General features: G+C 35.4%; 1 protein-coding gene across 1 annotated transcript in view; it reads right to left on the reverse strand.

The window, feature by feature from the left end:
* PARP4 (poly(ADP-ribose) polymerase family member 4) overlaps positions 1–23154 on the reverse strand; it is a 58019-nt gene that overhangs the window by 19789 nt on the left and 15076 nt on the right. The window contains exons 9-25 of the mRNA XM_082496087.1: positions 22259–22396; positions 20120–20293; positions 17882–18042; positions 15473–15610; positions 14112–14210; positions 13713–13896; positions 12783–12945; positions 12128–12252; positions 10317–10448; positions 10006–10092; positions 9466–9630; positions 8570–8616; positions 6304–6385; positions 5747–5884; positions 3832–4027; positions 3529–3599; positions 1797–1984 (exon numbers count right to left, since the gene is read on the reverse strand). Of these exons, the coding sequence (XP_082352213.1) occupies positions 1797–1984; positions 3529–3599; positions 3832–4027; positions 5747–5884; positions 6304–6385; positions 8570–8616; positions 9466–9630; positions 10006–10092; positions 10317–10448; positions 12128–12252; positions 12783–12945; positions 13713–13896; positions 14112–14210; positions 15473–15610; positions 17882–18042; positions 20120–20293; positions 22259–22396 (2288 nt within the window). The remainder of the gene's footprint in view (positions 1–1796; positions 1985–3528; positions 3600–3831; positions 4028–5746; positions 5885–6303; positions 6386–8569; positions 8617–9465; positions 9631–10005; positions 10093–10316; positions 10449–12127; positions 12253–12782; positions 12946–13712; positions 13897–14111; positions 14211–15472; positions 15611–17881; positions 18043–20119; positions 20294–22258; positions 22397–23154) is intronic.

A 23154-nucleotide genomic window follows, 5' to 3' on the forward strand; every position in this document is an offset into this window, starting at 1 on the left:
CCAGTAAGACTGCATCAAAATGATCTTTATCTTGAACTAATTAATCTCAATCTGAATTCCCTCAGCTAGGGAATGTTACTATCCGAACAACATGGGTATGACCAATATGGCAACACTTATCCGCCTGACAGAACAGCAGGCTCTGCTCACCAACAGTCTGATTACTCTGAAGCTATTTCACTGATCTTTACACAAACGAGAGCTTTATAGATTAAAGGAGAACACTTAAGCAGATGAGAATTCTTTTGGGCGAGAAACAGCACAGGATGTCAAATCTTTGTCGGACAGAAAGTAGACTCATTCCTCAACAGGAATATACCACTGCCTTAGTGACCTAGTGAATCCTCACCAAAACCCCTAAAGGCAAAATTAAATAGTACAATTGTATCTATGCTAAGAACATATACCAACTTGGGTTTAAAGTTTACTGCTCTTCTAAAAGCCTTTTTATAGATTTTACTGTCTTGTACAACTCTGTAAAGTACAAATCTCATGCTATTTAAAAACATATTTTTTTATTTACTTGCAGAGAATCATCACAGATAAAACAGATGTAGTATTCTCTACTAATTCAGCCTTCTAGAAAACACTCCCTTTGTCTACACAACTGTATGAACCAGAGTGAACTTCTCTTTTACACCTCCTCACCATTATTACTTTACCAATGTATCACATTAAATACAGATCCTGCCTACTGGAAGCATACTGTTGCACATTAGCACATTAATGTTAGTGGTACAGAGGAACCATTGAAAGCCACGCCCTCTAAGACTACCAGCACTGAGGTAATCCATTGCCAGGCCTAGTTCCATAATATCAATAACCAATAATCAATGAATGTAAATATGCAGAACATGAAGATAACAGGAATGTAAATGTGTTGAAAATGGTGTCAGTGTGCTTCTAATGGACACACACCACCTGTTCTTTCATGTGTGTTGATACAAATTCTATTATAGTCATAACATATGGTTACTCTGGAAGAGCACTGGGATGTCTGGTACGTGGCCTGAAGGGTGTGTTGCCCAGCGCTGGGAGAGGGCCCACAGTTGTGAAATCTGGGGAATGTTGCAGGAGCTATGGTGAAGATGTCATTCAAAAAAACTGTTCTCGAAGAATATGACCCTCACCACTGATCTTTATTTTGATGTACCCTTGCCAACCTTCCCAGGACATGGTAAGAACCTAAAACCTCCCTGCCTACTTCCCATTTATGCCTTGCAACCTGAAGTATGTAACTGCAACCCAGTTGTTTTTTTTTTTTTTAAAGTTGTTTCAGTCATGTACATATATTTTTAGTTTCTTGTTACTAAAAACAGTCAAACTACATTGCAATGAATTTCAGTGAGGTTTTGCCTGTTCCTCTGATCCTTGAGAAGTCTAGTGCTTACTTTGTCTTTAAGGAATTACCTTACAAAACAAATTAAAATTAAATAATAAAATTATAAACTACTAATGTTGCATTGAAATTGCATATTAAAATGAGACTATACCAAAAGATAAAATGCAAAGTTTCAAAATATTAACTCTTGTATTTTCCAATTATATTCTTAAATAGTATAGTTTAAATTAATGAAATTAACATTACTGTAGGCATCTTACCTTTGATATTCCTTACAGATTTTCTATTCCATTATTAAAGGTAGGCAAACATTTCTGCATTTAATCTAAACATGCATATGTATTTAAGACAGTACACTCAGGCATCTGAAAGTTCTCGGCTTATTAACCTCTCACTTCAAATAAATTATCAGTGATTTTAAACAAATGTGATTGCAAGTTAACTTCTTACTTACCCAACACCACATGTAAATAACCTTGTATGTTGGATATTATCTTTCAAAATATGGAAGGTCACACTCTCATTCTGAATGTGTCCATCTGATATAAGGAGAATGTTCCGGTGTCCTTGAGAAGGAAATAGCAGGCTTAAGTAACGTAAGGTCTTCCATAAATCGGTGTTTCCCAGTGTTGCAGTAGCAGACTGAAAAGTAAAGTGTCAGAATTTTAGTTTGAATTTAATTTATTTTTTTCCTAAAATAACATACAATGTATAATTTAATGTTTATTTCATTATACATGACTCCTGGTTTCCAAATACAAATAATTAATTCTTAAGTTTTATTTGTTCCTGTTCTTCTATAATTACTATTAAAGATAGAGCTTAAGGTCCATCTAGTCCTGTATCTTCTCTGGCTTAGGCAAAAGGCACAGGCAAAGTAGATAAGAAAAATGGTAAATTCTACTCCTATATTGTTTTCAGAAATTTCAGTAATCAAGTCAGTGGTTTGGGAACCTTTTGAACTGCAGTTTTCATCCAGACTATTGCTTCTAAAAGCTACTTACAGCTCTTACTTTTAATTTGCCTAACCCACTTTCTGAATTGAATTACAGTTTAGCCTCTACATCAAGCATGACAAGAAGTCCACTATTTATTATGCATGAAAAGGACTGTTTGGCTTTTGTTTTAAATTTGCTGGTTGATCATTTTGCTGGGCGTCCCGTGACGAGAAAGGGAAAGGTGCGAAACAGTGAATAACCATCCCTATTCCCCCTTTCCTTTGTTTATCCTGGAAAATAAATTACTCTGTAAGGATTCAACAGATGCTAAAAAAAATCAGGACAAGTCCTCTCCTTGTACAGCAGCTCTTCCATATGTCTGTCCATCTTTGTTTTCTGTCTCCCTAGCTCTTCAATTTGAGATGGGAGCGACCAGAAGCGTATTCAAGATGCCATAACAATACAGATTTATACAGCTACCTAAGTGTTTACCTTTCTGAGTGCTGCTGAACACTGGGCTGCCATTTAAAAATGATTATTCACAATGGCTCCAGTATCTCTTTTCTGGGTTAAACCCCAATATTTTATGGGTCTACTTAGTGTTGTTTTCCCCTTTGTGTTACTCTGCATTGATCACCATTTGCATCTTACCATCCCATTTTCAAGACATCCATTATATTAGTATCTTACCCATTGTACTAGCATCAAGGAGCTTTAGTTACAGCTGAGAAGCCTACTTCTGGCACAGACAAGATATGGTGCTAACCAAAACCTGTTGTCCTAAATAGTCTACATCTGACCTTTTGGTGCCAAAAGCATTTTTCTTTTCAATGAAAGTCCTTTAGCCTAAGTGCTTAGAAATTCTAAGCTTGTGCTTAGAAATTATAGATTTCCAGAAGGAATTAAATAGTTTCCTCTCTTTCTCCTGCAAGCAGGCAATGAAACGTATAAAAATCCAAAAGACAAATTTAGGGGGAAACACTGAAAAATGTCTTAACACTGATAGCTACTTAGCTTCCAAATATCAACTTAAGCAATCACTTAAAACCAAACTGGAATTAATATTCAAATGTGGCTGTGCTTGTTACTAGGGAAAATAGACTTCAAATAGACTATTACAGAAAAATCTTAGAAGCTGGCCTAAAAATAAAGAAAAAAAGAGGAAAAGTTGCATAACAGAGTTTTGAAATGATGAGCATCCCATCCAAAGAAGCATTCTTTACAATATAACTAAACTGATTTACTTACTGTAATAAATTTCTTCAGTGACGCCAAATCATTTACGATGTTCATTGATAAAGAAGAAAATTCTGTGAAATCTGTGAATAAAGTTTGATATTAAAAGCATTAAAATATGAAGCATGTAGCAACAATATGGAAACAAAAGTTTTATGACTGGAATATCACAGTAGCAGTATTCCATACAGCTACACATTCCTGGTTGTAGTTCAGTGTATTATGCTGGTTTGATAATAATGATGTACATAAAATTCAGCCATGACAAGAAGGCAAAAGGTGACACTCAGGTAAAAAGGAAATAGAGAAACTCACTTGTGCCAAATTTGACTATGTTCACTCTTTGTCTGAAATACAGTAGTTCCAAACCACGTAAAGCAATCTGCTTTGCTTGGTGTAGAGCTGAACCTGCCATAGAATTCGAGCAATCTAATAAAATAATAATTTCACTGGACAGCTGCTCTTCTTCAAAGTCTGTTTCAAACTCTGGTTGGAATACGAGCATGCAAGCCTATAGAGGGAGAAACAAAATCATCAGTCCAGTGTACAAATGCTATTTCATTTGAAGTGTACCCAAACATCTTCATTTTTGTTATGGAATGAGAGCAGAATATAGCTGTATTTCAAAGTTTTAACAAATATATGTCATTTACTCTTAATGCCTGAAAAGTGCAACTTCCCTGTCTTTTACCTATATCCCAGGTCTCACATGAATGAACTGAAAAAAGAATTTTGTGTTTTCATGTTTTATCTGAATCACTCTTCTACAAACAGCACAGGATTGTCTTCTACAAGTTAAAAAAAATACAAAAAAATCACAGGTATAATTTTTTACAGTTATCACTGCCACTACAATCAGTTTGTACTAAGTACTAGAATTTAAAAAATATGTAAACCAGATGTACATACTGTCCTTGCTATGAACAGAGATGCTATAAAAAACAAAGGTTTTCAAAAGTGGAACATTGAAATGCTTGAAGGAATGAAAGTGTTTCCAATAGAGAAGAAAAGGTTTGCAGTTTGGAAACATAAACAGGAATCTCTTATCTTTCTTCTTTCCTTAGAGGAATAGCAGTATTATTGCAGTCGTCAGAAAGAAATTCCTAAACTAGTACATTTAAGCTAAGAAACTCTGATCAAAAGGAAGAAAAAATAAAAGACATCATTGTTGGAAAGAAAACAAACTTATCTGTCATTTTAATTATTTTAATCAATTTCAACATTGGATTGACAGATAGGTAACAGCAATACTTTACAGTTGACCTCTGCAGCACTTTACCTTATTTAAGACAAAAAATAAAAATAAAAATAAAAATAAAAATAAAAATAAAAAATAAAATAAAAAGGAGTGGAAAATAACTAAAAGTGCCAGGGACTTCACAAAAACTGTGGGAGAATGAAACAGCTTGTAATAACCTGGAATCACATATTTTAAGTTTTAAATCTATTATTATCGGTGAAGGTAAAAGGGGTTGAACTGATCCTTCCTTTCCTACCTAACCTTTTATTAATATTTTCCAGTGATGATAATGAGCTCTTCTGTGACACAGCCACAGCTGGATTCTGTTTCTGGGTGATCCAGAGTGCTAGAAGTGCTAGCTATGTCTTTTTCACTTATTAGTGAAAAAGAAAAGACTCAAATGCCTTTGAGAATAATCACTGCAGCAGTAATAACTACAACAGAATACAAAATCTTTAGGAAGGCCAGATGCCTTAAAATAAAACACTGACAGATTCTATAAATATTTGTGTGTAAGATGCAAACACAGCCCTGCAAATTTAATGGTTTAAAATTTTACTTATTTTTAATTAGTGTAGTGATTGCATGCCTCTGAAGCTACTTAGTTCCGGTCTCAGCCATGACTTATTTGTCCACTTCCACTGCTGCAAATGCAAGATCTGTATCAAACACTGTAGTCACATTTCTATGAAATACAAATGGCAGCACAACAGCTAGAAAAAAGTGTTTTAACAGAAATGATTCGACACTATATTGAAACAGTTACTCTCTTACAAGGCAAAAGATAAAGCAAAAGCAGTAAGATTCTATGCAACTGAAAAGAAAACTAATTTCTGGAGAATACTCAGTTTAATAAAACAGATCAAACTGACCACTGTCCATGGTGTGAAATTTTTCTTCATCTTTTACCCAGCAAAACTAAACTGTTCCTGTTTATTATGTTTTAGCATATTCAGTATTACTTCATGAACAGTAGAAGCTATTCAGTACCTCACTCATTTTGTTGGGATGCTTCTCTACCCACATTCGAGGTAGGTAGACCTGAGAAATCCAGATATCTAGATGAAAGCCACTAACATCCAAGAAGCTGTTCTCCACAGTCTTAATTACAGCCTTGCAGTCTGTTTTCTAGAAGAGGAAAAAAATAGGCATTTAAATATTTATTTAATAACAATACCGTGAACGTTATTTACTTTGTAAGAATAGGGAATGATGACAGCAGATTTAATAGGGGCAGTCCCAAAGCTTTTTGCCAAAAAGGTTATAGAAAGTCTACAAGGTACAGTTTCTATTTACATATTACATTCTTTAAAATATCATTCTCCCTCCTGAATGTATTTTTAAATAAGACGACAACCAAAACAGAAAGGCTTCAAGCACAACAGAAATTTTCATCTGAGAGAAACAGAGGACCAAGCTGTTTGCAGAATGAAGCATGCACAAAGCCAGATAGATCTGGCACAAAAGTTTTCTAGGATAAGAGTTCCATTTTAAATACACAGCAGAACTGCCAAGGCAGAGACATAGTTACAGTGAAATTAATTTACCTTTATTTTAAGTTCATGTGTCCAACTATGTATGCGTTCAATACTAGATGGCATCTCAATAGCCATATCCACAGAAAATGCACTAAATAAAGAGAACAGAAAAAAAAAACCTGAATGGCACTCCAGGGAAGATGATGTTTAATCTGCGTAGCATAACATCCCCATGTACCAGAACATCCCCATGTCCTTTTTAACTCTTTGGATAGAAGTGGAGAATACTAAACTAGTTAGACAAGTTTCTGTCCCAAGGATACCCAAAGAATAGCCATGCTGATTTGCTACGGTTATTCAAAGCTTAAAAGGTTAGAAGGGATCTAGATGCCACTTGACATGACCTCCTGTACACATTGCATAACATTTTAGCCAATTATCTCTTCATTTAACCTAATGTTTTATTTTGTAAAGCAAAGCTTCATAACAGACAGTCAAACTGGATTTCAGAGAAGGCAAGTTTTTTATTTTCCCTGGCTAACTGTTCCAAACATTACTGCTAAAACCACGTCTTTTTTTCTTATTCAGCTCTAATTTCCAGTCTTTGCTTCTTAATTTATTTATGTAATGACATTAAAAAGCAATTTGATAGGTGCAATCATACAATACAAGGTACATAAAAGACACAAGATACCATACAATGTCATGGAATCACCTCCTGGTTTGGAGACAGAGGTCAATATATGTGGCCTTGGGACTGGGTTTTCCTTGTTGTTGTTGTTGGGTTTTGTGGGTTGTTTCTTTATGTTTTGGTTTGCTTTTTACTTTTTTAAAGTCTTCAGATTGGCCTTTTGCCAATTTCAGTCAGTCTTGCCTGACAAAGTAAAATAATCTCTCTTTGCTACTTCTTGGTGTGTATATTTTAGGCCTGTATTAGCCATTTTTGCCACAATTATCACAATGGGTGTTCATTCCAGGTTGTTGACTTACTGGGTAATAAACCCTGGGTTATTGGTAGTCGCTGTATTTCAGTATATAATCTCCCAAGATGTAGATGCATAGGGCTGCAGTTATTTAATCTATATGTAGCCTTGCATTTGTCAGTCTTACAGCATTTTTATTACATGGGCCCATTTTAATAAATATTCTTGACTATTCTGAGTCCTAACCTCAATTATTATTAATGTACCATGAATCTGTGTATCCCCTGCATATCATAAGAGCAATTATTTTCTATTTACAGCCACATCTCCATTGTCCTTAAGATGCTTGTGGATAAAGCATGCAATGCATATGCACAGCCCCAAAGTATCTGTAGAGAGAACCAGTCTGCAGCCAGAAAAGCCTATTATGTTATTGATATAATATTAATAAGTTTGCAGCTAACTTGGATGTCTTTGTGCTGCTCCCTCTAGAACCTGAAGCTGGAAAGAGTGAAATAGAGATACCTGATCTCCATCCTCACATAATAATTATTGTTTCCCAATTTTTATTCATATTGTCTAGTTGAATTTTCCCTTAACATTAAAAATTAAATTGTATGATCATTTTAAATGATATATGGCAGATATAGTATCAAATCTTTAGCTGATCAATACAACATTTCTACTAACAAGTAGTAATTGTACTGAATAAAGGCAAGCTAATAACAGGAAACCTTATTTCAAGATTAAATATAACTTTAGAAAATTATAACAGATTTGGATTTTTGCCTGCTTTGCAGACAGAACAGAGAGGACACTAGGACATGCTCATGAAAAGCACTTTTCATGGTTTTTAGTATGGAAATATGAAAAGCATTAAGTTTTGACACATTTACTGCTACTACTACCTGCATTGCTTGTTATTCAGATTGAGAATGGCCATATGCAGAAATGTTACTGGGAATAAAATTATAATACTCAGTTTCCAAGAAGTCTTACTTTTCCAGCAACATCACAATTTCAGATAATCGTAATTTTTTATTTAAAATGCAAATGCAAAGAAAGGCTAAAATATTAAGTGCAGTGATATTGAAAAAAAATAAAGATCATAGTCTCATTAAGTTTTCTGGCTTAGGAATTTAATGGAATCCTTAATAACAGAAATGTTTCTGAAACAAAAGGAAGTATTTAGTGAAGAAAAAGAGTGTAATAATTAAAAATTATTGTCCTATGATATTACCTAAGGATAGCAACAGATTAGAGTGAAAGGTGAAATTAAACTAGTTTCTTGATAATGCAACTTACCATCAAATATTCCATATAAATAGAAAAACATTACATTTAAGTGTTTTAACTTAATCATCAAAGTTAGTGATAAAATAAGGCAGATAATACTAATGAAAGCAACTTACTTTTTCTGTGGTTTTACTTGTTTAACACAAACCTTTTTTACTGTATCCTACAAAGAAAAAAAAATTTACTTGCACAATATTTGTATATCATTCCTGACACTTTTATCACCCTGGAGCTCCTTTCTTTTATTATATCACTAAGTTGGGATTGCATGGAACCCTCTTTACTTCATTGAATCATATAGCTTTGTGCACTGAGCATCATAGCAGATAAAATTCAGACTAATCTGTGCATGTTTCTCTCCCAAGGACGCAGTGAACTTCAGAACTCAGTATAACACAGGTTTGAAGCAGAAGGCATGATTGTTGAACAGTCAGACATACGATGTAGCTATACAATCTCACTCGTTTGGGGGATGTGGGACTAAGACCACAAAGATCATGCCTGGCTCTTTGCTAGCATTTAAACACAGAGATGACCTCTCCTCCCTCCTGGAGAATTCAGGAGCCATCAAGGGCAGCATCCAAAGAAATAGATAGGCAACCTTGTCCCTGAAGCAGAGAAGGATAACAGCAGAGTGTTCAGCAGATGCTCAGCTGCTGTTTCATGATGGAGATAATACAATGTCTTTGCAAGCCAAAGGAAGAGCAGCAGCACAGAAACAGCAGGTAATTCAAAATACAAGATCTAACATGTGCCAACTCAAGGCAACTTTCTAAGTCCTGCAGGAGCAGATAAATCCCCAGAGACAGAGGCTTTCTACCAGTCACAGCATTCCTGTATTTGTGTTCATGTTGCTTTATGACACGAATGGTTATAAACAATTATCTTCTAACAAAAGAGAAGAAATGAAAACAATCGTAAACTTACTGAAGACTTGTGTAACTACAATTCCTTGGGCACAGAACTTTTGCTTCAAAACAAGATGCTGGTTTAAGATTGCATTTTAACAAACCTGCGTGTTTTCATTTAATGCTTTGTCCTGTTGGCATGGTGACACAGAAGCAGGCAGATGAAAGGTGATAGAACCATGCTGAAAACTCAGTTCGGTGATATAGGTGATTTTGATCACAACTGTAGAATTTGGAGGTAAGTTTCCAACACTTATTACAAAAACATCCTAAGAAAAACCCAACAAAACCCACAAACTAGCTTTAATGACATCATTACAGCCAATGTTTTCCAAAACAATAATTTAATTGCAACTGAAACCAAATGCTAACACAGAAACTACTATTTGGTTTTGGTGAAGTGTAAGAAAAAATGGGACTACGATATGAAATGTCAAACTTTCAATAACATAGCTGTTTTATGTAGGCCATACCACATATTTAAAGAAACAATAGTTGTTTTTAAAAATGATCAAATATATGGTCCAAACAAGTTCCAAATAGTAAAAATTAGTTTCCCCAAAAAGACATGATTCAGCAAAACATCTGTAATTGGACAACTGCAAAATTTTCAAGTAGGTACTAAACCACAATATTCAACATACCGGTGCATCTTGGTCCATTAGATAAGCTCCATCACCCTGACTGATAGCTTTCCGATATTCCCTATGTGCTTGCTTCTTTTCTTTAACCTATGGAAGATTGTTACAAAATAAGTCATTTCATCTCTATAGACAGAAAACTTAACCAATATTCTCTTAAATGACATGACTACCTTGAAATCCAGTCAAGTAGTAACAACAAAGGACATGAGAGAAACCAAAATTAGTGTTGCACATCTTCATTACTAATTAAATGCTTTCAGATCTTCAGATTGAAGGAACTACCTCAAAGGCAAAGTATAATAACATTTTACCTCTCCAATAACGTGTTTCCCATTGATAAAAGCTTCAAATCCACAAACAGCAGCTTTATCATCCAAAGGAAAGACGTATTTAGCTTCAATTGGTTCACTGTTTTGATTGGTGTAGGTCTGAAACATTACTACCTGAAATGAATATTTTTTGTGTAACTGTAATGTTAAAATGTGACTACAACATCAACAGATGTAACAGCATAACTGCTTTGCATCACAAAACGTCAATAGGCATACCACAACGGGAACGTCTATTTGCACCTTAGAAATGAAGGTATAACATTCATCAGTGCTTGACAAACAGGTATCTCCAGAAACACACAAGGAGCTGTAGAACTTTCCATCTCTAAATCATTAATTGAACCTCTTCCAGAAAAAGAGTAAACCATGACCTTCTAAAGGTTATCTGACATACTGGCAGAGCTGGAGCTGCCAAGCTATTGCCTGCAAAAGAATTCACCACCTCAATAATAGTTTCAAGCCAGTAAGGACTAAACACTATTTTTACGATATACTAAGAAGGATGATTGGAAAAGACTATTACTAATGTATGTATAGTATCCATCTTCCAATGACAGAATTTCTGTCTCTGAGGTGGCAGATTGCATCTGACTTTCTTCTCACATCTGCTCTTCTGTTTACTTCCCATGTGTCATAACAAAACTCCAGCAATTCCTCATTCACCTTTGCTGCCATTCTTACTGTCCCTTGCCAACTAATCATTTCTGGTTTATGCTCTGCACCTCAACCTTATAGACTGTTTTCTGCTTTGATGGACTGGGTCATAGAACAGATGCCACTGGATAGTAATTCATTGCATAGGAAACCAGACAAAACCCAAAACAAAACAAAATCAAAACCAAACAAAAAAACAACCCCAACAATCCCTCATGAGAAGAACAGTTTCTCAAAAGAATCAAACTGATCAGACAACAGTTGTGAGTGTCCGAATCGTTTAAGCACAGACTCGTTTGCAGACAACTCTTTCAAACCATTTTCTCTCCTGTTTTCCCCTGCTTTTTTTTTTATAAGGCTTTAGCAACAACATACAAAAAACATTATTTGCTTTTACGAAGCTACTTTGGCACTGGAAACCCCCAAATATGGATTTTTGTGGAGAGACACACATGTGACAGAATTCAGTAAAGCCACAGCTTTAGCATGACCAAGACTGCTTCAGTCAGGATGCAGTTGAAGCAGGAGGAGATTGTGGAATTACGCCCCAGGATTGGAAAAGACCTGCGATTTGACAGAATGTGTTCATAGGGCATATGTACTAAAAACCACGGTGGGCGCTTATTTGAGCCTGCTTAGCTGACTTTTATTAGCTAATTTTCAGGTTAGAATAGCAAATTATTTTGTATTGATTGATATTTTACTTGTGACAGCTAATTTAGGTTGTCTAACCAATATCAAAACCAAAACACAAATACATTTCCATAAACCTTTAATCATCCTAGGTATTTCTCACTGTTTTATAATTCAGCTGGCAAACAGATCAGCAAGAAGGTCCTTTAAAGGGAACAGAATGCATACACTACTTCAGAAAGTTTCACATAGGCAGAAAACAGACTGAAAAATAAAGCCAAGCCTTTCACTGCCCAAAGACCTTTTGGCATTTGTTTAACTATACATCTCTAAGAATAAAAGCTGTTTCCATTTAGTTTCAGGATTTTCCTTCATTTAGAGATGGAATTGCCTTTTTTTTTTTCTCAATTATCTAAACACTAAACAGCATTTTGACTAAAACACTAACAGATTAATTTTTCAGGGCTGAGTTATGGAAAAGGACAATAAATAGCATACTCTACCTGTGCTACAAAGTCTATTATCCTCGCCTTGATAAAAATACCTTCCAGAGGGACAGGATTTCCCAATCTGTCCTGAAGACCAGTTTTTACAGGATTTGAAAGATTTACATTTGGTAATTCATAGCCTAAACAAAGAATTTACAAAATATTAAAAAGATATTTTTTGAAATATACATTCCGAAACTAATCCTACATCAATGGCCCATGTTTATTTATGCAATTCACAACACAAAAGTAACACTTAATTTCTGTTATGAATATTTGAGTTGTATTGCCAAGCTGTAGTGTGTCTGTCTAAGGGATCATGAGTTCATGGTAGCTCTTTAAGGTCTTACAAGGTCTCTGTTTAGAATCTTGCATTTGAATTATTTAAAGACCATCTGATGATATATGCAAAAGTGCTTCCTGTACTTCTCTTGAAACACACTGTCACAGGAGGAGTTGCAACTGCTGTTGGTAATTATGCCTATAGGAAATCTGTTCAAAACAGATGCTACACAGAAGCCACATGGTATTCACTAATTTGATAACATCCACAAATAAACTACAAATTTTTTTTTATGTTATCTTCATACATGTACTCTAAAAAGGGTTCCGATAAGCATTTGGGAAGCTCTGGAAGCAACTCAATATACAAACAGAAAACATTTCTTACTCTCACGCTGTAAATGATGTTGTGACTCTGGCTCATTGTTATCTTGCTCCAGTTCCACCCCAACTGCAGGCTGAAATGGTTTTATTTCATCTTCAGCAAGGCAAAATTTAACAACATATCTAATTTTAACCTGACAGGTTTTATACACAACAAATTCATCATCCTGGTAGAAACAAAAAAAGGTATTTTACAACAAAAACAAAGCTGTAGACAATATTTAAAACAATGCAAATTGATTAAGAGGTGAACATAAATGACACATAATTTTTGAAAAATTATAGGAATCTGACATCTTTTATTTTCACTCCCCTAATCTCTCTGTATCACTACCACTTGCATCTCTTATCTTCTTACTTTGTATTCTCCACACTCTTTGTATTTTCTCTTGTCCATAAAGCACAATCATTCCTCAAAATAATTAAGAACAAAAAAAAGTAAAAAACTGCTGGATATCTAGATAGCAATTGTTATCTGTTAGTGTGCCACTACAGCTATCATGACTGCCTTAGAGTACCAACCTGTAAGGACAGGGATTTTTATCAGCTGGATTCATTTACAAAACAGTGAACCTTCCATGGCAGTGATTTTTTATTCCATACAAAGTAGAATATGGCTTCCAAATAACAATTTAAATACCACAGACCACATATCTATACAATGATGCAGTTATAATAAAATGCAATGTTTATATCTTTCTTTTAAGTATTCTTTTCTTGCAAGAATTCTTTACAAATACCACTTTAGAGGCTTAGAATTTTTTATGCGTACTTTACAGGCTGCAAGACAGACAAAAGTGTTTTTATGCATTACTGTCTAGTGATTTAATGTCTGAACTGAAATGCAAGTTACGTTCATTCTGTTATCTATCAGTAGTATAATAAATCCAAAATTTGGTGCCTTTTCAAGTGCCCAATACTTTAGGATCAGTACCTCAAAGTCTGAAGAGATGTCTGCTGTTTTACGGACTCCATGAACACTGTCAAAACCTGATGGTGCATCACTTAATGAATAATCTCGTTCATACAAATCTAAGCAAGATCCAAGCGCCACATCACAAACTGCCAGGAGCCGGGTTCCATCCACTTCACTGGGTAAAGAATACTTAATACTGGCGCTATATGTAAAGGAAAATCAGACACATTTATTAAAATTAATATAAATGTAAACATCATAGGAGCTTAAGGATACACAAGTACTTCTGAACAGATGGACAGGAATAAACTTCATAATTAAATTACCTTAAAAGTATTAAGCATTATATCTACTTAATTTGAAAAGTAAAAAGAATACACAAAGGAAAAAGTATAGAAATATTGTTGTTTTTCAGACCTAACAGAATCACTGAAGTAAATGCCACTGCCCAGATTCCCAATGTCAGTCCTTTCCAGGCCATGATCTTCAACAACTACTTTTGGCATTAGCAGTCCTCTAGAAAAAAAGAAGGTCACACCATGAATGAAGTGCAAAACACTTTTGCATATAGCATGTGGGCTAACACACACTGTGCAATTACAAACAACAGAGGATTAAAACAAAATACACTTTACAGAAACCATCCATAGACGCTCAAGGAATATAAAGTCTATTAATAAAAAAAATAAATCCCAAAGTCATATTAATCACCAAGACACTGACTACATAAGCAAAAAAGCCTGTTAGCTTTTCTTCATTAAATAGAAAAACAATACATTTTCCAGATTCATTGCCAAACATTCAAAATAATTTTTTTGGTTATTAGATGACTAGTTCTCCATTTTTAGCAACTGTGCTGTGCTCAGTTTCAAAAAACTGTATGAAATTTTTGTAACTAAGAAAAACAAAGTATGAGTTTTAAAAGTAGAATTCTGGGAAATAGATACTTGGAAACTTTTCCAATGTTTGATTTCCAAACCTATTAAGTGTAAAGATACCATCCTTAGACTGTTTGAGACATTTCATTTACTACTGATTGATGCCCACAGAAAATATTTTATATGTAAAGAATGTAAAAAGACACACTATTTAAATAAGTTCAACAGTTTTGTAACTTACAATTAAAATCTGCAGTATGAGGAAAACAGAATGCTAATGCTAAGGTATTTGAATTCTGGTGGTGTTATGTATCAGATATGTCTTTTAAAATACCCTTAAATTTTCAGTGCCTGGTATTCACTGCATACATACTATGATGAGGATTTAAATATGTCAGGCTACTAGAGGTTATATTATTTTAGCATTATTACCATGTCTGAGTGAATCCATGGTATTCAGTCATAGAACTAGATATTCTGTTATTCCAGGAAATTATGATAATCTAAAAATATGCCAAATAAAGCAGCCGTGGAGAAATAATGAATAGAAGTGGAAGGACATTGTCAATGCAATTCTTTCCTAAAACAGAATAAATTTTCCACACAGGCATTAGTCTCCATTTTGTCATCTTTTATCTGGATTTAAAACACCCTCCTCACCTTCATATCCAAATAGCTGCATCTCAAGTCTAATCTATCTGGAGAGTAATTAAATTTATCATTACAAAAGATTGATTTTCCTTCCAGAGGTCTGTAGAAGTATATGGATGTTCATACGCAGTAAAAATTGGGTTAAACATAATGCAAAAGAGGTTAATAAAAAAAAAAAAAATCAAAATACATTTAAGAATATAATTAAGCCTGATTCAATGTCACAAAAAAGGGAACGTAAATTTTTACCTGGAAAGAATTCCCATGAAGTTGCGCACAGATGATGCATGGAATAAGGATCGAATATTTCCAAGACCGCTCAGAAATTCTGCTGTTTCAGTTATTCTGCCAACCCTATACACTTGTAATATTCTCACTGGACAGTCACTGAGAGAAATTTGGAATTATCTTTTAGATCTCATGACTTAGAAAGTGCATTTAAGATCAATACACTGTTAAAAGATAAAGTCTTATTCTAAATCTCAAAGTAACATTAATTTTGTTTTTTGTTAGCAATTCGTGTGGAAATTATTAAAGAAAAAATAGCTTAAGATAACAATCACCAGAGATATTAAAAACTTAATGACTAAGTTCAAGACCTATTTAGACTTTTAGGGAGAAATTGAAAATGTGTTTTCATGCTTAAAGTCCTATGAAGTTATCTTATTTGACATTTTGGGATCTAAATTCAAAGATGTAACATACAAAACCCCATAAACTCTATACAACTTAGGGTCTGTAAGTATATAAATTATTGCCAGAAAAAAAAAATTTCTTTTACTGAGAATACTCAGGGACCTCACTGTCTTGGCTGAACTACAAATATCTTAGCATCGCAGTTCAGGCTATCTGGAGGTAGTAACTTGCAACTAAGAAATACACTTGAGAAGAGGAAAACTTGGGTTGCAATCCCACCTCCAGAAAGATTTATGCATTTTCACATACAGTAGTTACAGGACAGAGCTGTCACCAAGATTTTTGTCCTTCCCTTCTTGTGATTACACAAAACAAAAGATTCAGATTCTTTTTTTACCTCTTCTAACCTTTATCCTCGTCAGCTGAATGCTCTACTGACCTGTTGTGTAAATATCTGAGCGGAGAACAGCGTGCGTACCACCTTCCCTCCGCTTAAGCAATCTGCTGTGTACACATGCTCAGAATATACTTCCTCTGATGACCTACTCTGGACTAAGGACTGTGTTGCTTAATGATATAAAGACAGTGATACCCTATAAAATAGCCAGAAAATAATCTTAAGATTCTAGGATTCCTAACTGTCACACAGTTAGGAACCTCTGGATTTACAAAGTAACCAAGAAGAGAACTTAAGGATCACAATTTTAGATTTAAATACTGAAAGTAGGTAGTACCTGGAAAGTAGAAGCATAAAGCTCTGTTTACAAATCGGACCTTTATGCTTTCAAGATTCAATGAGCTTTGGTCAAGTTTTGAGTTCCTAAATGCTAAAATAATATTGGTAAATATGACCTAGCCTCATTTGTAATTTTGAACACCTTACTCAAGTCTGAGCAATACTTTACTCAAGTCCGGAGTATATATTAATTAGTATACAGGCCCTACCATAGATAACTGCTATCTACAAAGAGCAGTCCCCTGGGCTCAGGTAACAGCAAATTCCCCAAAACTTTACTTAATTGTTTCTGTCACAAAGAACTATAAGGTGGAACTGAGTCACATAAACTATTGTTATATTAATTTTAAATGACTTAAAAATTTAGACAAAATGTCAAGTGAAAGTCAGCCACTGAACTTTGCTGAAGACAAACAGAAGTTTGCATGTTCCAAGGACAGTATTTCTTCCATACTTGAGTAATATATATTTGGGCATAAGCGCTTAGTAACCTGTAGTTGCTAGGTAGGTTTAGACCTTAGCTGCTTAACAGCATATTTACTCAGTAAAAACAAACTTGGAGTGACAATATATGTATAATTGGAGCCCACTTAATTTTTCCCTGTATTAATGATCTAACCCTTGACTATAACATTTCTAATACCATCTTCTCTTTAATTTCTCCATATATACCCATTTTAAAATTTTATTAATCAAAGAGACAGGGTGCCCAGTTAGAAGCCAATGTCAAGAACATTAAATAGAATTATAGGCAAATCTCCAGAATAACTTCCCAGAAAAATGTCTTTTTTACACAATTGAAAGCTAACTAGAAAAGGACAGCAAGTTCTGTACATAATCAAAAGGTATTCCCTCCCACTCTCATTGTTTATTCACACAGCAAGAAAATTACTTGTTTTACTCAGCAGAATGCAAAAATTTACTTTTATGTTTACTTTCCAGTTATTGTATAAAATGCCTGGAAATAAATACTGAGAAACAGAGTAAATAAGTCTAGACCCCATATATCTTATTTTAATAGCTCATATAAACAGACAGCTCTTCACAACTAAAAAACAGAAAAAAAACCCACTAAAATCGACAATATCATAATTTTCTTTTTTTTTTTTACGTTTACCTCCATTTTGTTCTGTATAGGTTACGGTAAATGTGGCAGCTCTGCAATCCCATTAGTGCAATCAACACTGCACAGTAACAGAACCTGATAATTCAGTCCTCTTTAGAGGTATTTTGTGCACTATACCTTCAATTTTACTGGAATCATTGCATAACTATTAAACACTCACTTGTAATTGTTTTTTAACACTTCTTGTTCAACATTGAGGAATTCAGAACTTGTTGAGTCAACAGCTTCAATCTTGCACCTCAGAGCCCGGTACTTGGCCAAAGATGATGGGTTTGGGCATGACATATTTGTTTCACGTATATTAAGCATGTCTCTGATTAGCTAGAAAATACAGACAGAAATTTATGAATACTTGTTACATTTTAGTTGAGGAAACTTGCAAACCAGACTGAATTATATAAAGTTACAGGATAGTAACAATAAAATGGAATACTCAAAAGAACATTTCCACTTGTTGGGTACAGTTTGGAACAAGAGCAAACAGCTGTAGAATCCCATGAAGACAATTCAGAAGAGCAAGGTATATGAAAAATAGTGTTAAACTGCTTCTGTACAACTCGAAGTCAAGCTTTGGATGGAGCTTGCTCATAGCAGCTTCACAAACCAATATTTGTGCTTGGTTACCATTTTGATTTTGCTTATTAGCCAATTCTTATTTGTTAGAATCTTTTTGGTTTTTGGCTGCTATCCAGCTAGGGCAGTAGCACAAGGTACCCATGTCATTTTCTCACATCAGGAGAAAGAAGGATATCTAACTTTGAAAAGATTGTTATGCTACAGTTCACTAAGCCATGGGAAAGCTTCATGAGGCGTAATAATTTTTTTGTATCGGAAATCTCAAAAGGTTTTAATTATCAAAAGATTTCCAAGGTTAAAGGCATCATTAGCATGAGTTCTTTGTAAGGAGCCTCCTTCCCTTTACCTTTCCCCCTTTATATTATGTAACTTACAGAAGACTGACTTCTGGATATCCTTTGCCAACAGAAAGAGGTATCTCTGCAGAATCTATGGAATTTACATTATAAATGCAACACAAGGATGAAATTTGAGTTTGCTCTGTAGTTACAAGAGTAATGTAGCTGTCAGAGCTCTGACTGCCTCTTGCCTCTCCCGAGGGCCTGGCTGCTTGGCCTCAGGGCCAGTGTTGACAGTGCAGCTGTGGAGCCTTGAGAGCCAGCTGTGAGAACACTCAGCAGATTCCTGCCCCTCCTTTGTGCAAGAGATGCCTTTGAGCTTAGGCTCTTGCCCTTGGTCTCTCGGCTGAGCTATGTTGCCTATATGCCTGCATCCAGCCTCCCACCTCCCTGGTTTTGACCCGGACTCCGTGGACTTGAGTTCCCGCTTTGACCTTGGACCTACCAGACAAGCCATAATGAAGAGGCAATCTGGACCAACGCTGGCTACTATCACCAGCAGTCACTGTCACCTGCTCTGCTCTTCCTATTTGGGTACCATGGGACTAGAGCCACCCCCAGTGGTGTAACTGTCCTGGCCTTGCTCACTTTCACCCCAAGCCCTGTCTGCCTACCCTCCCGGAGCAGCCAGCCCTTGCTGCTGGGTGCAAGGGCTGCATCTGTGTGCACACTCAGCACACCTCATTGGCAATCCCCCCGGCAGGCTGAGAATTTCCCAGCTAGTTTCTGCAAAGACGAGACAATGGACTGACTTGCAGCAGAGTAGCAAAACTCCCAATTGACTGAACTAGCCAGCTTGAAAATGAGGGAACTGACTAAGTAACACAGGATGCTGAGGGGGAGCTACAGGGTAGATTCTTGGAGATACCCCTAGGCAGGTCAGCTAGCTTAGACCAACTGAAAGATGTTATCTGTCTAGATGTTCTGCCTAATTTCTTTCACTAACAATGCAGGCAGCCCATGGAACTCCCCCAAGCAGTTTGTGCTGTAGAAGTAGAAATAGACCAAGTTGTACACAGACTGCTAATTTTAAATAGTCTCTAGAAACTGTTGCTGCATATGCAGGAAAGGAAAGGTTACACAGAACAGTCTTTGCATATAGTTAAAATAGCTTAGATATATTTTGCATATAGTTTAAGATAATCAACAGAAACTGATTATGTATATGCTGGAGTAGTTGCTAGGGTCAGCCGAATGATAAGAGTTCTGTGATTCTCATTGGATCCAGGTGAAGATGCCATCACAGCAATGATTGTAACAGAAACTCCTGTCACCATCTGGACAGCAACTGGTCTTCCTGTTCAAAACATTGAATTCCCCCTATGAGCATTACCCTATTCATAAGATTACAATAAAATATTTTTTTTAAACTGACAGCCTGTGACTAGCTGTGCAAAGCATCCTGTCAATTTTTCTAGTGGGCATGTTCAAAACCGGTGTAGCACAGTGCAGGTTAGGGCTTATTAGCAATTTGGAAAAGTTACCTGACACAGGTCCTGCTTTCTAGATAACAGCTTTTTGGAAACTTTATAGTCTATTTCAGTTTTGTGGCGTATAACCTGATAGAATTCCATCATCATCTCTTGTAGTGCCACCTCGCCAGCTCCCTCATCCAGCGCATTCTTTACTTGGAGTAAAATACCTTCTGCTTTGCTCACCTTTAAAAGAAGAGATTATTAAACTGAAACCTATCACAAAATTGCAGAAAGAGTGCAAAGCAATAAATACTGAAAATGAATCATTTAATTCCACACCGAAATAAAACTTTAACTCTTGTTAGCGCAATATCCACAAAATATTTTCTTGCAGCTAGGATATGAAAACAATATTTAAAAGTTGGATGTTATTCTGTCCCTATCTGAGCTACTTGCAAAGTACCTCAAGCAGAGACGGTAAAATAACCTCCCTGAAATAAAACAGAATATGAATCAGATTGAACGATAATGTTCCTTAACATCTTGCCAATTCATATTGTCAGCTTTAATGCACTGATGAAGTAACAGAAAGTAGAGCATAAATTTCTTATTAAATGTCTATGTGCCCTAGTTCATCCTAAAATACATAAAGCAAAGTAGAAGTCCTCTTCATAAAGTGCAATCCACAGATGAAATGAAAGTAATGACTAATTTTAGACAGTTTGGCCAGACAGACAGGATATAGATTTGCTTCTATCTGTATACAAATTTTTCACAGAACACTATAGGATTTTGTCTTCTCAAGGCAAGAGGAAAAAGGCAAATGCTTTTTAATTTACATGAACCACAGGCAACAGGTAGCAAAACGTTGACATTAGAGGCTGCATAGCAATATTTTACTGCAGTTCAATATTGACCAAGACTGGTCTCTGTCTCACAAATGCCCTTAGGAGAAAAATGGAAGGTTAACTGAACAGCAACACACTTCTTAATTATTGTGTGTCAATAATCCAGAGATTTTCTTTTCTTTCAATGCAAATGTTATTTCTCTTGCAAATTAATTATAAGTGGGAAGAGTTAGTAAAAACAGTTTTATCACATTCTTACAGATCGATGAATTGACATATAGTAACTTTCAGGTCTATGGTTCAGCTCTTGAGAAAGCTACCAATGACTGAACATTATTTATCAAGTATTTATCAAATTTCACCTACCTGAGATATGGTAGGAATCTTAATATCCAAACAATTGCATGTCATAAAAGCATTTACCACAAACAGCATTTCGTTATGTCTTTGCCGATTTATGCAATGCACTCACCACTGTCTTATATACAATACAACTAATGTACTACTTACGCACCAGAACCTACATAAATGTGTATTATTACCACACCAAAAAGTGAAAGGAATATTCTTCTACCATACACCAACTGAAGAGCATCAAAAGTGAGTTTCATATAATAAGATTAGGGCAACATCATTCCAGAATTGGGGACCTTCTACTGGCAAAGCTCTTCCAACAGAAAACCAACATTTTGCCTTCAGTGATAATAGAGATGAACAAAACTCTCATCTTAAACAGTCATTTTGTTGGCTGTTCGTTAAGTTATATGGACTTAAATTACATAAATAAACATTATCCTTTTAGATGTCTAGGGAGCAAAGCAAAAGAATTGAGGTATGTGGGAAAGTGGGATTAAATGAGCCCTAGACTTAACAAAGCAGTAGATAGGCAGTTACTCTTAATAACAGCTGTAATATCCAAAGGCCTTCGAGAATAGCTGTGTGTTAATTACATGTGTCATCTGATAACGCAGACAGGGACTATAATTAAAACTTTTTTTTCCATTACAAGAGAATGGCTGACTGAAGTACGGTTGAAACATACTGGCAGGAGACAGTAACCTGCTATTATGCACTGCCTTCTATGACCATCTTCTTATGTGACTTGACTTATCTCATGGAAGGGATCCTCCCATAAGAATTGAATAAATTGCTATAAAATGGAAAAGACAGCCATCTGCTCTAGGGAGTACAGCATGTTTTTAGTGTCATGATTCTAAAGCGTGGATTTGTTGAAGTGCAGGAGTATCAAAAGTGTAATTACTGATTTCAATCTAAAACACAACATACGTGTTAGCTGGGAAAAAATTATTCTAACAGCATTTATGTATTCTTCCTCACAGAGTAACAAGAATTAACTTACATCATTTAGACTTATGTTGTTTACTGATTCAAGTAGCAAACTATCCAGGTGGCCAATAGCTTCTGCCCAGATCAATTCCACAAAATCACTAACTTCCTGACATATAGCACTTGAATGGATGGCTTCTTCTAGAAGTAACTGTAGTAAAATAAACACAATTAAGAGAAAAGACAAAGATGCAGGTGATAGCAATGAAGTTCTTACACAAACTTTCCTATTCCCATAAACAATACAGTGCACAATGCTCATTCATACTTAGTATAATTTCTTCAGTACCACTGAACTGAAGGGAAGGTTTGCTTTCAAGTGGAGAGCACAGCAGGCCAGATGGACATGACCTCTCTTGAAAACTAAGACATAAAGTCTTGGAGAAGACAGAAGTTAATTTGCTTGATATCTTTATCATTACATTGTACTATCAGGTACATGGACATAATAGTCTGCAGTCCACAGCTACTTCCTTTTTTGCACAGCTGGTAAAAGAACAGATGGTTCAAAATGACCAGTGTTTTACAACATCTCTAACAGATGAGACTAGATGTCTAGGTCAGAAAGCTTTAGTGACAAAGACATTATTCCCGTGAAAATAAAAAATTGGAGCAGCAAAGCCACAGCAGAATAGAGAGGCCATGAAAATCAGTGCAATTCATACATCAAAAAGAGTTGTGAAAAACAGATTTTATCATGTTCTGCTGAAGAATATTGTTAAAGCATTTACTTGAGCTTTTTCTCACTGTTGTACAACTCCAGAAGCTGCCATTAAACTTGATGCCGTTAAACAATTCTCACACAAGTTTGGACATTCTACTTTACTTGTTTACATGGAATCAGCCACACAGCTTCTGAGATCACAGGAGGACATACGTGGGCCTTTCAACATTGCTGGGTATAATCTA

The sequence above is a fragment of the Vanellus vanellus genome (genome assembly GCF_965231255.1).
Source record: "Vanellus vanellus genome assembly, chromosome: 1".
Classification (NCBI taxonomy): domain Eukaryota; kingdom Metazoa; phylum Chordata; class Aves; order Charadriiformes; family Charadriidae; genus Vanellus; species Vanellus vanellus.